This window comes from Hippocampus comes, unplaced genomic scaffold, assembly GCF_001891065.2.
Source record: "Hippocampus comes isolate QL1 unplaced genomic scaffold, H_comes_QL1_v1.1 scaffold109, whole genome shotgun sequence".
NCBI classification, from domain to species: Eukaryota; Metazoa; Chordata; class Actinopteri; order Syngnathiformes; family Syngnathidae; genus Hippocampus; species Hippocampus comes.
In genome coordinates, this window is record NW_017805274.1 from 961,316 (window position 1) to 971,426 (window position 10,111).

Below are 10,111 nucleotides of genomic sequence, written 5' to 3' on the forward strand. Positions count from 1 at the left end.
CCGCTGATAACCGCATTTCTGCTAAGCCTGCGCAACATGGCCTTAAAATAGTATAATCGTTAATGTTAATCCACAATTAATGGATACATCGGTTAAATGTATTAGCCCGAGCTGGAGTTCTGCTGTTAATGGCCTGACACTTCACGGGTTGCAAATCTCACTATTTGTGTGTGTGTGTGTGTGTGTTCGTACGCACCAGGCGCTTTATCCTCTGGTGACATGTCTGCTGTGCGTGAGCCAGAAGCAGTTGTTTCTGCGGGTTGCAAATCTCACTGTTTGTGTGTGTGCGTGTGTGTTCGTATGCACCAGGCGCTTTATCCTCTGGTGACGTGTCTGCTGTGCGTGAGCCAGAAGCAGTTGTTTCTCAGCCGCTGGCACATTTTCCTCAACAACTGCCTGTCCAACCTCAAGGTAAAAAAACAAAACAAAACTCAACAACAACGTTTTTTGTGGCCTTGTATTTTTTTGGTTATTGTTGAATTGTATGTGAATGCAGACAAAACTCAACAACAACGTTTATTTGTGGCCTTGTATTTTTTTTTGGTTATTGTTGAATTGTATGTGAATGCAGAATAAAGACCCCAAGATGGCCCGCGTGGCTCTGGCGTCGATCTCACGCCTGCTGTGGGCTTACATGATCATACATCTACTTAAAGGAGACAGTGTTTTTTTTCCCCACATAATTTAAAAACAATACACTTGTACCTTTTACGAGAGGTACATTTTTGCATATTTGTAACACTTTCCCTGCTTTGTGCATCACCCACAGTCGCCTGACGTCCATCACCTCCATTGCTATGTGTCCCCCCCGCCCCCACATAATATAATTTAAAAACAATACAACAGCAGCAAACTAAGTCAAAATGCCCCTGTACCTTTTGCGAGAGGTAAATTTAAACTTTTTTTGTATGTTTGTAACACTTTCCCTGCTTTGCGCATCACCCACAGTCGCCTGACGTCCATCACCTCCACTCTCTTCCCCAAGGGGAGCCGCAGCGTCGTCCCCCGAGACATGCCGCTCAATATCTTCGTCAAGATCATCCAGTTTATCGCGCAGGTGTGTTGGACATTCTCAAAGCCGACAACGATATTACTCGTACTGTGAATGTGTTTCAACACCTGGGACATCTGTTTGTGCTCAGGAGAGGTTGGACTTTGCTATGAAGGAGATTATATTTGATCTTCTGAGTGTGGGGAAGCCTGCCAAAGCCTTCAGCCTCAACCCAGAGGTATGAATCGCTTTTATTGGACAGATATTCCTCTGTTTTTCACCAAGAAGGCATGCATCATCACTAGAGATAGGTTCTTTTTAATGTCAGAGGTACATACAGGTTGCTGACTTTATATTTTTTTGTATTCAAAAGAACATATATACAGTGTTTTAGGGAGTGATTTATTTTGTGGGTTGACATATCTTTTATTATTCTGACAATAATAGTCATAAATTCCTCTCTGTTCCACCTCAGCGTATGAACATCGGCCTGCGAGCTTTCCTGGTCATCGCCGATGCCCTCCAACAGAAAGACGGCGAGCCTCCCATGCCCAACACGGGCGCCACGCTGCCCTCGGGCAACTCCCTGAAGAAGAAGAAAACCTACCTCAGCAAGACCCTCACAGAGGAGGAGGCCAAGCTCATAGGCATGTCCTTGTACTACTCGCAGGTGCGCAAGGCCTTGGATAACATCCTCAGGCACCTGGACAAGGAAGTGGGACGCTGCATGATGCTCACAAGCGTGCAGATGCTGAACAAAGAACCGGAGGACATGATCACGTATGTGACGTCAAATATGTTTGTTCATGTTTTTTCAATTTCAGTTTGTGGTGATTGAATGTAAAAGAAATGAGCAATACATTTCCTGTTGTGAAATGTATTGCTTGTTTCAGTCTCTTTTAGTTCATTTGTATTCATTAATGACGTCAATTATTTGAACATAATAAGGAATAATTGTTTTGTGTTGGAGTGTTTTTGTAGTGTGTTTCATTGCTCTTTATAATGAACAGGGGTGAAAGGAAGCCGAAAATTGACCTGTTCCGGACGTGTGTCGCCGCCATTCCTCGTATCCTCCCTGATGGAATGTCCAAACCCGAGCTCATCGATCTTCTCTCACGGTGGGCTGTGTGACAGTGTCTGGTTGTGTTTTGTGTCTACATCCTTTTTTTTTTTCAGCATCTCTTTCCATGATAAATTTAAACTGAAACATGTCTGATTGTGCATCTTGCACACAAATTGGAAACGAAGCACCCAAGCTGTGGCAATGTGAACTTCCTGCTCTTCTTGATTTTGCTTCGTCGTGCCGTCTTTCCTCAGACTCACAGTGCACATGGACGATGAGCTGCGTCTTATTTCCCAGAACTCCCTTCAAAGTCTCTTGTTGGATTTCTCCGACTGGAGGGAAGACGTACTCTTCGGTTACACACACTTCTTGTTGCGTGAAGTTCAAGACACCCAACAAGGTCTTCAGGATGCGTCGGTAAAGCTACTGCTGCAGCTGCTCACTCAGTGGAGGCTTGCTCTACAGCTGCAGGGCAAGATGCGAGGTGGTGTGGAGGTTTGTCTCAGAAGCTTGTCATGATTGTATATGTTTGAAATCATTCACTTCCCTACTCCATAATCACTATACAGTGAAACCGCATTTATTGTGGAGGATACGTTCCAGACCCACCCTTAAAAATCTGTGATATGGAGAGACAGTAACACATTTTAAAATTATCCCTTAAAGCTTTTTTTCCATCCATTTTGTCCCCTCGCTTATTACTCAGGCAAGCCCCAGAATGTCTGAACGTAGCCCACACTGCTCAGTGCTCCATGCCGTGGAAGGTCTGGCTTTGCTGCTGCTCTGTTCGTGTCAGATAAGCACCAGGAAGCTGGCGGTGGGCGTGCTCAGAGAGATTCGATGCCTGTTCACCGCGCTCGGACACGCTGAGGTACACCACCCACACAAATCTATTCACTTCATATTGTGCCCTTGCCTTTCATATCTTCCCTCCTTGTTTCCTCCTTAATCTTAAGGACACCACTCCTTCGTCTCGCCAATGCTCCTGAAAGTCTGGCTGAACTGAAAAATTCTGTTTTCTGTTCTGTAGGATGACGACAAACCCATGATCGAAGTCATGGACCAGCTGAGTCCGGCTGTGATGGACAGCTTTGTCCACGTGGCCATCTCCGACTCAGTACGTAACATTTTGGACCAGCAACTTTGTCATCGTCCCATCCGCAGCCTCTCACTCTGTATGCTTTTCTCTCTGCAGTCTACTTTACCCATGAGCCACCATGTGGACCTACAGTGGTTAGTGGAGTGGACGGCGCGGCTGGTAAGCAGCTCCTACGACGTGAAGAGCCCCAGCCACGTGTGGATCTTCGCCCAGTGCCTGAAGGACCCCTGGGTCCTGTGCCTGCACATTTTCCTGCGCCAAGAGCACCTGCCAAAGCACTGCCCCGTGGCCCTGGGCTACGCCTGGCCCTACGCCTTCACGCGGGTGCAGCTGCTGCTGCCGCTCGTCGACCCCAAGTAAGTACACTTGGAGATCAGCAGACAAGGACATAGAGACAAGAAGACAAGGAAGCCCGAGTAAGTGTGCGGGGCAGTAAATGAGAAAAGGATTTAAGGAAGGAAGAAGACAAGGAGGATTAGTATGTAAGTGGGTAGGCAAATAGACAAGTAGGTGTGGATGGCAAGTAAGCAAAGAGGAGACATGCAGGCAAGTAGACAAGGAAATCTGTGTAAGCGTGTACGTAAAGCAGGCGAGGAGACAAGGAGACCAGTGTAAGTATGTCGGAAATATACAAGGTGGGGTGTAGTAGACATAGAGACAAGGAGGCAAGAAGACCAATATACAGTATGTAAGTGTATAGGTACGGAGACTACACACACTAAGAGCCGGAGGGCAAGTAGATGTGGAAGCAAGAAGACAAGGAGCCAAGTACACCAATATGGAGGTAGACATGTAGACAAGATAAGAAGGGAAGGAGTTCATAACCTTGAAATGCCCTTTGTCGGTGCCATCAGCTGCCATCTTTTTCTAGCTTTCCTCAGCCCACCAATTGAGAACAACATTTCTTAAAAACGCACTTGTTCTTCTTCTTTTCTCGTTCACACAGCAGCCCAGTGAACGCAAAGAAGACCAGCACGGCCAGCTCCAGCGACAACTCCATGTCTCTGTGGCGGAACTACCTCATCCTGTGTCTCGGGGTGGCCAAGCCCAGCATCATGTCGCCGGGACACCTGAGAGCGTCCACACCTGAGATTATGGCCACCACGCCTGACGGCAGCATCACCTACGACAATAAGGTATATGCTTGACCATCATGTCAATCTCGCTTCCTTCATTCCGATAATCAGATGCACACATGTCTTCTCTTGGACTTAACTATAGCTCTTTCCATGTTGTTTTCACTGATAGCTGAGTTCTCCTATTTCTCACTTTTGGGTGGACATAGGTGATAGGCACGCCGTCAGTAGCCTGGCTACTGAAGCAGCTCGTTCCACTGATGAGAGCAGAGAGTCTGGAGATCACAGAGTCTCTGGTGTTGGGCTTCGGCTGCACAAACGCACTCGTCTTCAGGTAAGACGCCTGGTAGGGCTGGGCAATAAATCCATTTTATTGATGCTTTTTGATGCTTGCTGTTTGTCAGGACGCTGTTTTCTGGCTTCCATAAGTATATCGACCAGCCCTAGCGTGCCTTCCTCTCATCTTGTGGTATTTTTTTCCAGGGAGCTCATGGAAGAACTCCATCCGCTCATGAAGGAGGCGCTGGAACGTCGACCCGAGGTATAAGCAGATGAGGAAGCTCTAGTTACTCTCAGGCTAAGCTGACTACATAATGACATTTAAAATGTGCGCCTGACTTTCAGAACAAGAAGCGACGTGAGAGGAGGGATCTTCTCAGGCTGCAGCTGCTGAGAATCTTCGAACTGTTGGCCAATGCAGGAGTTATCAGTGACAGGTGCAGTAAAAACAATAACAAAGACCATTACCATATCTGTATGAGATGAAATTATATGTTACTAAATTAGTCCAAGTGTCAAATGACCTTGTGATTTGTTTTTGGTACTGCGGCTCTTAAATACACATACCAGGTGACTTTGAGTGGAGTGTAACAGAAGTTAGTGTGTCAATGAAACGGTGTCATGCTATATGACCCTGACACAATGTCAGAGACCATGTGTCAAGTGACATGTGTGACATGTGTTGAAAGGAAAGATGCCCTCCCTTGTTTTTTGCCGTGGCAACATTTTTGGGTCCCCTTCCATTGTGGCACCAACCGTTCACGTGCTGTAGCTGTAATAGTAAAATTTTTCCGTGGGTGTGCAGCACCAACGGAGCACTGGAGCGCGACTCCCTGGCGCTGGGAGCCTTGTTTCTGGAGTACGTGGACCTGACGCGGATGCTCCTGGAGGCGGAGAATGAAAAGGAGATGGACGTGCTCAAAGACATCAGAGCTCACTTTAGTGGCATGGTGGCCAACCTCATCCAATGCGTGCCCGGTGAGTCATACAGGAGGAAGTAGAAGTAGTCTAAACAAGATAAATTGCCATGGAAATAGAATTAATATTAGTAGTAGTATATATCTATAATGCTCTTTCTGCATATATGTGTGTGTAGTCCAGCACCGTCGCCTCCTGTTCCCCCAGCAGTCTCTCCGCCATCACCTCTTCATCCTCTTCAGCCAATGGGCCGGGCCCTTCAGCATCATGTTCACGCCCCTGGACCGCTACAGCGACCGCAACCATCAGATCACCCGCTACCAGTACTGTGCTCTCAAGGTCAGCTTTGATGAGAAACCCCTAATTCTTCTTCTTCTCCTCTTCTACTGATGGTGCTGACATTTCGTTCTCTCGCCCAGGCTATGTCCGCCGTCCTGTGTTGCGGTCCTGTGTTTGACAATGTGGGTCTGTCCACTGACGGCTACCTCTACAAATGGCTAGACAACATCTTGGCCTGCCACGACAAGCGGGTATGTTCGAGTGGTACAGTTGTATTGGTGGAGTACTACTAATAATCGAAGAAGTGGTGGTCGTAGTAGAAGAAATTAGTAGCGTCACACACACTCCAGACTGTTCCTGACTGTGTGCGTGGTCCACCGTAGGTTCACCGTCTGGGCTGCGAGGTGGTGATTCTGCTGCTGGAGCTGAACCCGGACCAGAGCAACCTGTTCAACTGGGCTGTGGACCGCTGCTTCACCGGATCCTACCAGCTGGCGTCCGGATGCTTCAAGGCCATCGCCACCGTGTGCGGGAACAGGTATGACTGTCCTGCGTCCGCTTCTAAATGAAATCTTGTCATTAATTCATGACCCCATTATTGTTTAATAATACCAGTAATAATAATACAAATTTCGGAAAAAAACAAAATCTTGTCGACTGGCTAGGAACTACCCATGTGACCTGGTGACGCTGCTCAACCTGGTGCTGTTCAAGGCGTCAGACACCAGCAGGGAAATCTATGAGATCTCCATGCAGCTGATGCAGGTACGTGTGCATTCATTTTATTCTGCTACGTGACATCACAGCCATATATAATATGATATGATATGATTTGATCAGGTATTGGAATCCAAGCTGTGTGCATACTCCAAGCGTATGGTGGAGCAAAAGCCCGGTAACATCTTGTACGGGACACACGGGCCTCTGCCGCCTCTCTACAGCGTCAACCTGTCACAGCTTTCCAATCAGCTGGCCAGCATGTACCCGGAACTCACGCTGCCACTCTTCTCAGGTCAGTAATACCCACGCCGCACATAATGTAGATGTAGTAGAAGAAGAAAAATAAGTACTTGAAGAACAGGCATGACAGTTCTGACAATGTTCTGATATCTGTGTGGTGTGCTTTTCACATGTCGTCATCATCATTATCCTCTCAGTATCATCTTTCTAACATTTCTTCTGTGTGCACGTGTGTTTTGGGACGCAGAGGTGAGCCAGCGCTTTCCAAGCACCCACTCCAACGGCCGTCAGATCATGCTGTCCTATCTGCTGCCTTGGCTGGGCAACATGGAGCTGGTGGACACGGCCCTTCTGCCGCCCGCCTCCAGCCCCTGCACTCCGGACGAGGAGGTATCGCGCGGTCCGGCCCCGAGTCTGGCGGGCGTGTCGCTCTTCCTCAGGGGCAACGGTTGGGGCTCCCTGCAGGCCACCTCGCTGGTGCTCAACAACCTCATGTTCATGACGGCCAAGGTGGGACGCGCTGTATACTGTCGCTGTTGTTTCCCTAGATGCACACACGCTATACTGTGCTTACACTCCACGTTGCAGAAGGTTGTGCGTATCTCGGAGTGTTCAAAAGTCACTATTTTGTCAGAAGCATGGAAGGTTCTGCACTTCACAGTTTTTAAACAGCTCATCTGTCCTCTTTTGTTCTCGCAGTACGGGGACGAGGTGCCCGGGCCGGAGATGGAGAGCGCTTGGAACGCTTTGGTGTCCAATGAACGCTGGAGCAACAACCTGAGGATCACCCTGCAGTTCCTCATCAGCTTGTGTGGAGTCAGCAGTGACACCACACTCTTGCCTTATGTCAGTAAACACACTCCTTTATCACGATATCATGCTCATATCAGTAGTAGCTGCAGTTTGATGTAAAGACTCACAGCAGAGACACATGAAAATGTGTGTTGCTGCCCTATCTGATGATCAGCATTTGCGTTTCCAGATCAAGAAGGTGGTGATCTACTTGTGTCGTAACAACACCATCCAGACCATGGAGGAGCTCCTGTTTGAGCTTCAGCAGACTGACCCCGTCAACCCCGTGGTGCTGCACTGCGACAACCCGCCTTTCTACCGATTTGCCGCCAGCAACAAGGCACCCACCTCGCAGACAGGTCAGACCCAGCGCCACCTTTTTTGCCTTCCTGCGTGATGGTTGGATATGACACGTGTGCCTTTGCTCGTGTGCGCACGTAGGTACCACATCCAGCAGCAACACGGTGGTGGTGGGACAGGACAACCTGGCAGACACAGATGAAAGCAAACTGGTCAGGGAGAGTGAAGAGCGGTCAGTATTAATCTTTTTTTTTTTTTTTTTTTTAATTAACGTGTACATGTCAGGATGATAATGACGTGTGGGTTACAGCAGGGCCAGGGCGCACAACAGGCTCGAGTCCCGCTACAGCAACAGCTCAGGAGGTTCCTACGAGGATGAAAAAAGTATGGAGTCTTCTTATCTCAGACCATATACACCCATCGGCCACTTTATTAAGTACACCTGTACAATTTTAAAGCACCCAATACAAGAGCTTTATCAAATCTAATTCAAATTTTAATTCTTCTGCTGGCCTGTATTTAATGTCTTTCCACAGCCGACCCTCTCCCACCGTACGCCGCCTGGCTGGTGAGCGTCCTGGAGACAAACCGCCCGCAGCCACTGCCCATGCCCATCAACGGCGGCTGCTGGGCGCCGCTGGTGGACTACCTGCCCGAGACCATCACGCCCAGGGGACCCCTGCACAGGTGCGTCTGACAAAACTCTGGAATGAAACCTGGTCAGATATTTGTTTTTGCTATGCGTGGAAGGAACGTCGCCGGGCGTTAGCGTTACTCAGGGAAGAAATCTGCTGTATGTAAACTGTCAATTTTGAAAGTGCTGGTGGCAGAGATGCCTTAAATGAGCATAATCAAAATATGCGAAGAAAGTGGTTTATATATTGTATTAAAAAAAGTTTTAACACGTACTTACTTTTTGGAAAAATGTAAAAAAAAATGTTTTTATTTTTATCCAGTATGACATTTCTGATTTAGTGTTTCTTCGGTAACTCAAATGCGAATGTTTTTTAGGTGTAATGTCGCCGTCATTTTCATGACGGAAATGGTGGTGGATCACAGCGTGAGGGAAGATTGGGCTTTGCACCTTCCCCTGCTGCTGCACGCGCTCTTCTTAGGTATGAACACACACACACACACACACACACACACACACACACACACACACACACACACACACACTTTACTGATAAGATAAAACATGAAATGATGCGTTGCATTGATATTTGACAGTGACGTCTAATAGTCCCTTCCGTCAGTGTGCGCTTTCATGCTCCGATGCACAAGCACACAGTCAAAAACATTCACACATTCTTTTGTGCGGCTGCAGACAAGGACCCATAAAGCACTTGTCAACTTCTCACTGTTCTGACATCCCGCGCACACCCCCCATATCATCATTTCATTTCATTTAATGGAGAAATATTCAGGAAATGGTGTATGCATATTTGGTGTTTCTGCCCAGCCATCAAATGTGAGAACAGAAGCCCTCAGCCATTTTGCTTTGAGGGTGCGGATTGTTAAGTGTTTCTCTGTTTGTGTGTGTCATCATTAGGCCTGGACCACTATAGGCCGGAGGTATACGAGCACAGCAAGCGCCTCCTACTGCACCTCCTCATAGCGCTATCGTGTAACAACAACTTCCAGGTGAGGGACGGAGGCTTCCTCTTCCTCTACCACCTTCCACCTTCCACCTTCCCAAAGTCTCCCCCTCTTCTCTTTTTCCTCCACTTGCTCTTCCTCCTGTACCTCTTCCTGTTCGACTTCCAGCTTCTCCTCCACCTCCCCCTTCTCTTCCATCTTCTTCTCCACCTAATCCACTGCCCTGTCTTCCGGCATTCACCTTTTTCCTACTCATCTTCCTCCTCGTTCTCCACCACCTCTTCTTACCCCCCATTCCATGTGCTTCTCTTGCTCCTTATCCTCATCTTCCACCACCTCCACATCTCCGTCCTCCTCGACTCTCTCCTCCTCTTCCTCTTCCGTCTTCCACCCCCTCTTCCTCATCACTATGTTGCGATCTCATTGCAGGTGATCGCCTCCGTGTTAATGTTGACCAGAGAAAGCAGTGACAACAAAACTCTGACCATCAAGTCCAGCTATCACAACGACCATCAGCACTCAAGTAAGACCCTTCCTGTCCATCCTCGTTCCCCTGACTGCTAACTACTAATGGCCCACGCTTGTTTCCCGCGGATGGACAGACGTGCCCGATTTCCTGCGGGAGTGCCAGGCTTCACCCATGGTCGACTCAGGCCTCGGCTCCATGTCCAACTCATCTTCGGTTAGCCTGGCCGGCGGTAGCACAGCAGGCAGCGTGGGCAACCTGCCGCTGGTTACGCCAGACGACCCGGGGG

The 10,111-nt window shown here is 48.3% G+C and overlaps 1 protein-coding gene across 1 annotated transcript in view; it reads left to right on the forward strand.

Moving 5' to 3' along the window:
• Positions 1 to 10,111, forward strand: part of fryb (furry homolog b (Drosophila)) — a 31,437-nt gene that overhangs the window by 9,359 nt on the left and 11,967 nt on the right. Inside the window, exons 10-39 of the mRNA XM_019869500.1 lie at positions 310 to 411; positions 572 to 662; positions 888 to 1,057; positions 1,143 to 1,229; positions 1,467 to 1,771; positions 2,002 to 2,109; positions 2,309 to 2,549; positions 2,761 to 2,925; positions 3,085 to 3,171; positions 3,250 to 3,509; positions 4,100 to 4,289; positions 4,439 to 4,563; positions 4,713 to 4,770; positions 4,854 to 4,945; positions 5,314 to 5,486; positions 5,605 to 5,765; positions 5,846 to 5,956; positions 6,089 to 6,243; positions 6,371 to 6,470; positions 6,546 to 6,717; positions 6,913 to 7,175; positions 7,365 to 7,511; positions 7,648 to 7,816; positions 7,899 to 7,989; positions 8,068 to 8,141; positions 8,294 to 8,444; positions 8,769 to 8,872; positions 9,310 to 9,401; positions 9,786 to 9,879; positions 9,959 to 10,089. Of these exons, the coding sequence (XP_019725059.1) occupies positions 310 to 411; positions 572 to 662; positions 888 to 1,057; positions 1,143 to 1,229; positions 1,467 to 1,771; positions 2,002 to 2,109; positions 2,309 to 2,549; positions 2,761 to 2,925; positions 3,085 to 3,171; positions 3,250 to 3,509; positions 4,100 to 4,289; positions 4,439 to 4,563; positions 4,713 to 4,770; positions 4,854 to 4,945; positions 5,314 to 5,486; positions 5,605 to 5,765; positions 5,846 to 5,956; positions 6,089 to 6,243; positions 6,371 to 6,470; positions 6,546 to 6,717; positions 6,913 to 7,175; positions 7,365 to 7,511; positions 7,648 to 7,816; positions 7,899 to 7,989; positions 8,068 to 8,141; positions 8,294 to 8,444; positions 8,769 to 8,872; positions 9,310 to 9,401; positions 9,786 to 9,879; positions 9,959 to 10,089 (4,269 nt within the window). The remainder of the gene's footprint in view (positions 1 to 309; positions 412 to 571; positions 663 to 887; positions 1,058 to 1,142; positions 1,230 to 1,466; positions 1,772 to 2,001; positions 2,110 to 2,308; positions 2,550 to 2,760; positions 2,926 to 3,084; positions 3,172 to 3,249; positions 3,510 to 4,099; positions 4,290 to 4,438; positions 4,564 to 4,712; positions 4,771 to 4,853; positions 4,946 to 5,313; positions 5,487 to 5,604; positions 5,766 to 5,845; positions 5,957 to 6,088; positions 6,244 to 6,370; positions 6,471 to 6,545; positions 6,718 to 6,912; positions 7,176 to 7,364; positions 7,512 to 7,647; positions 7,817 to 7,898; positions 7,990 to 8,067; positions 8,142 to 8,293; positions 8,445 to 8,768; positions 8,873 to 9,309; positions 9,402 to 9,785; positions 9,880 to 9,958; positions 10,090 to 10,111) is intronic.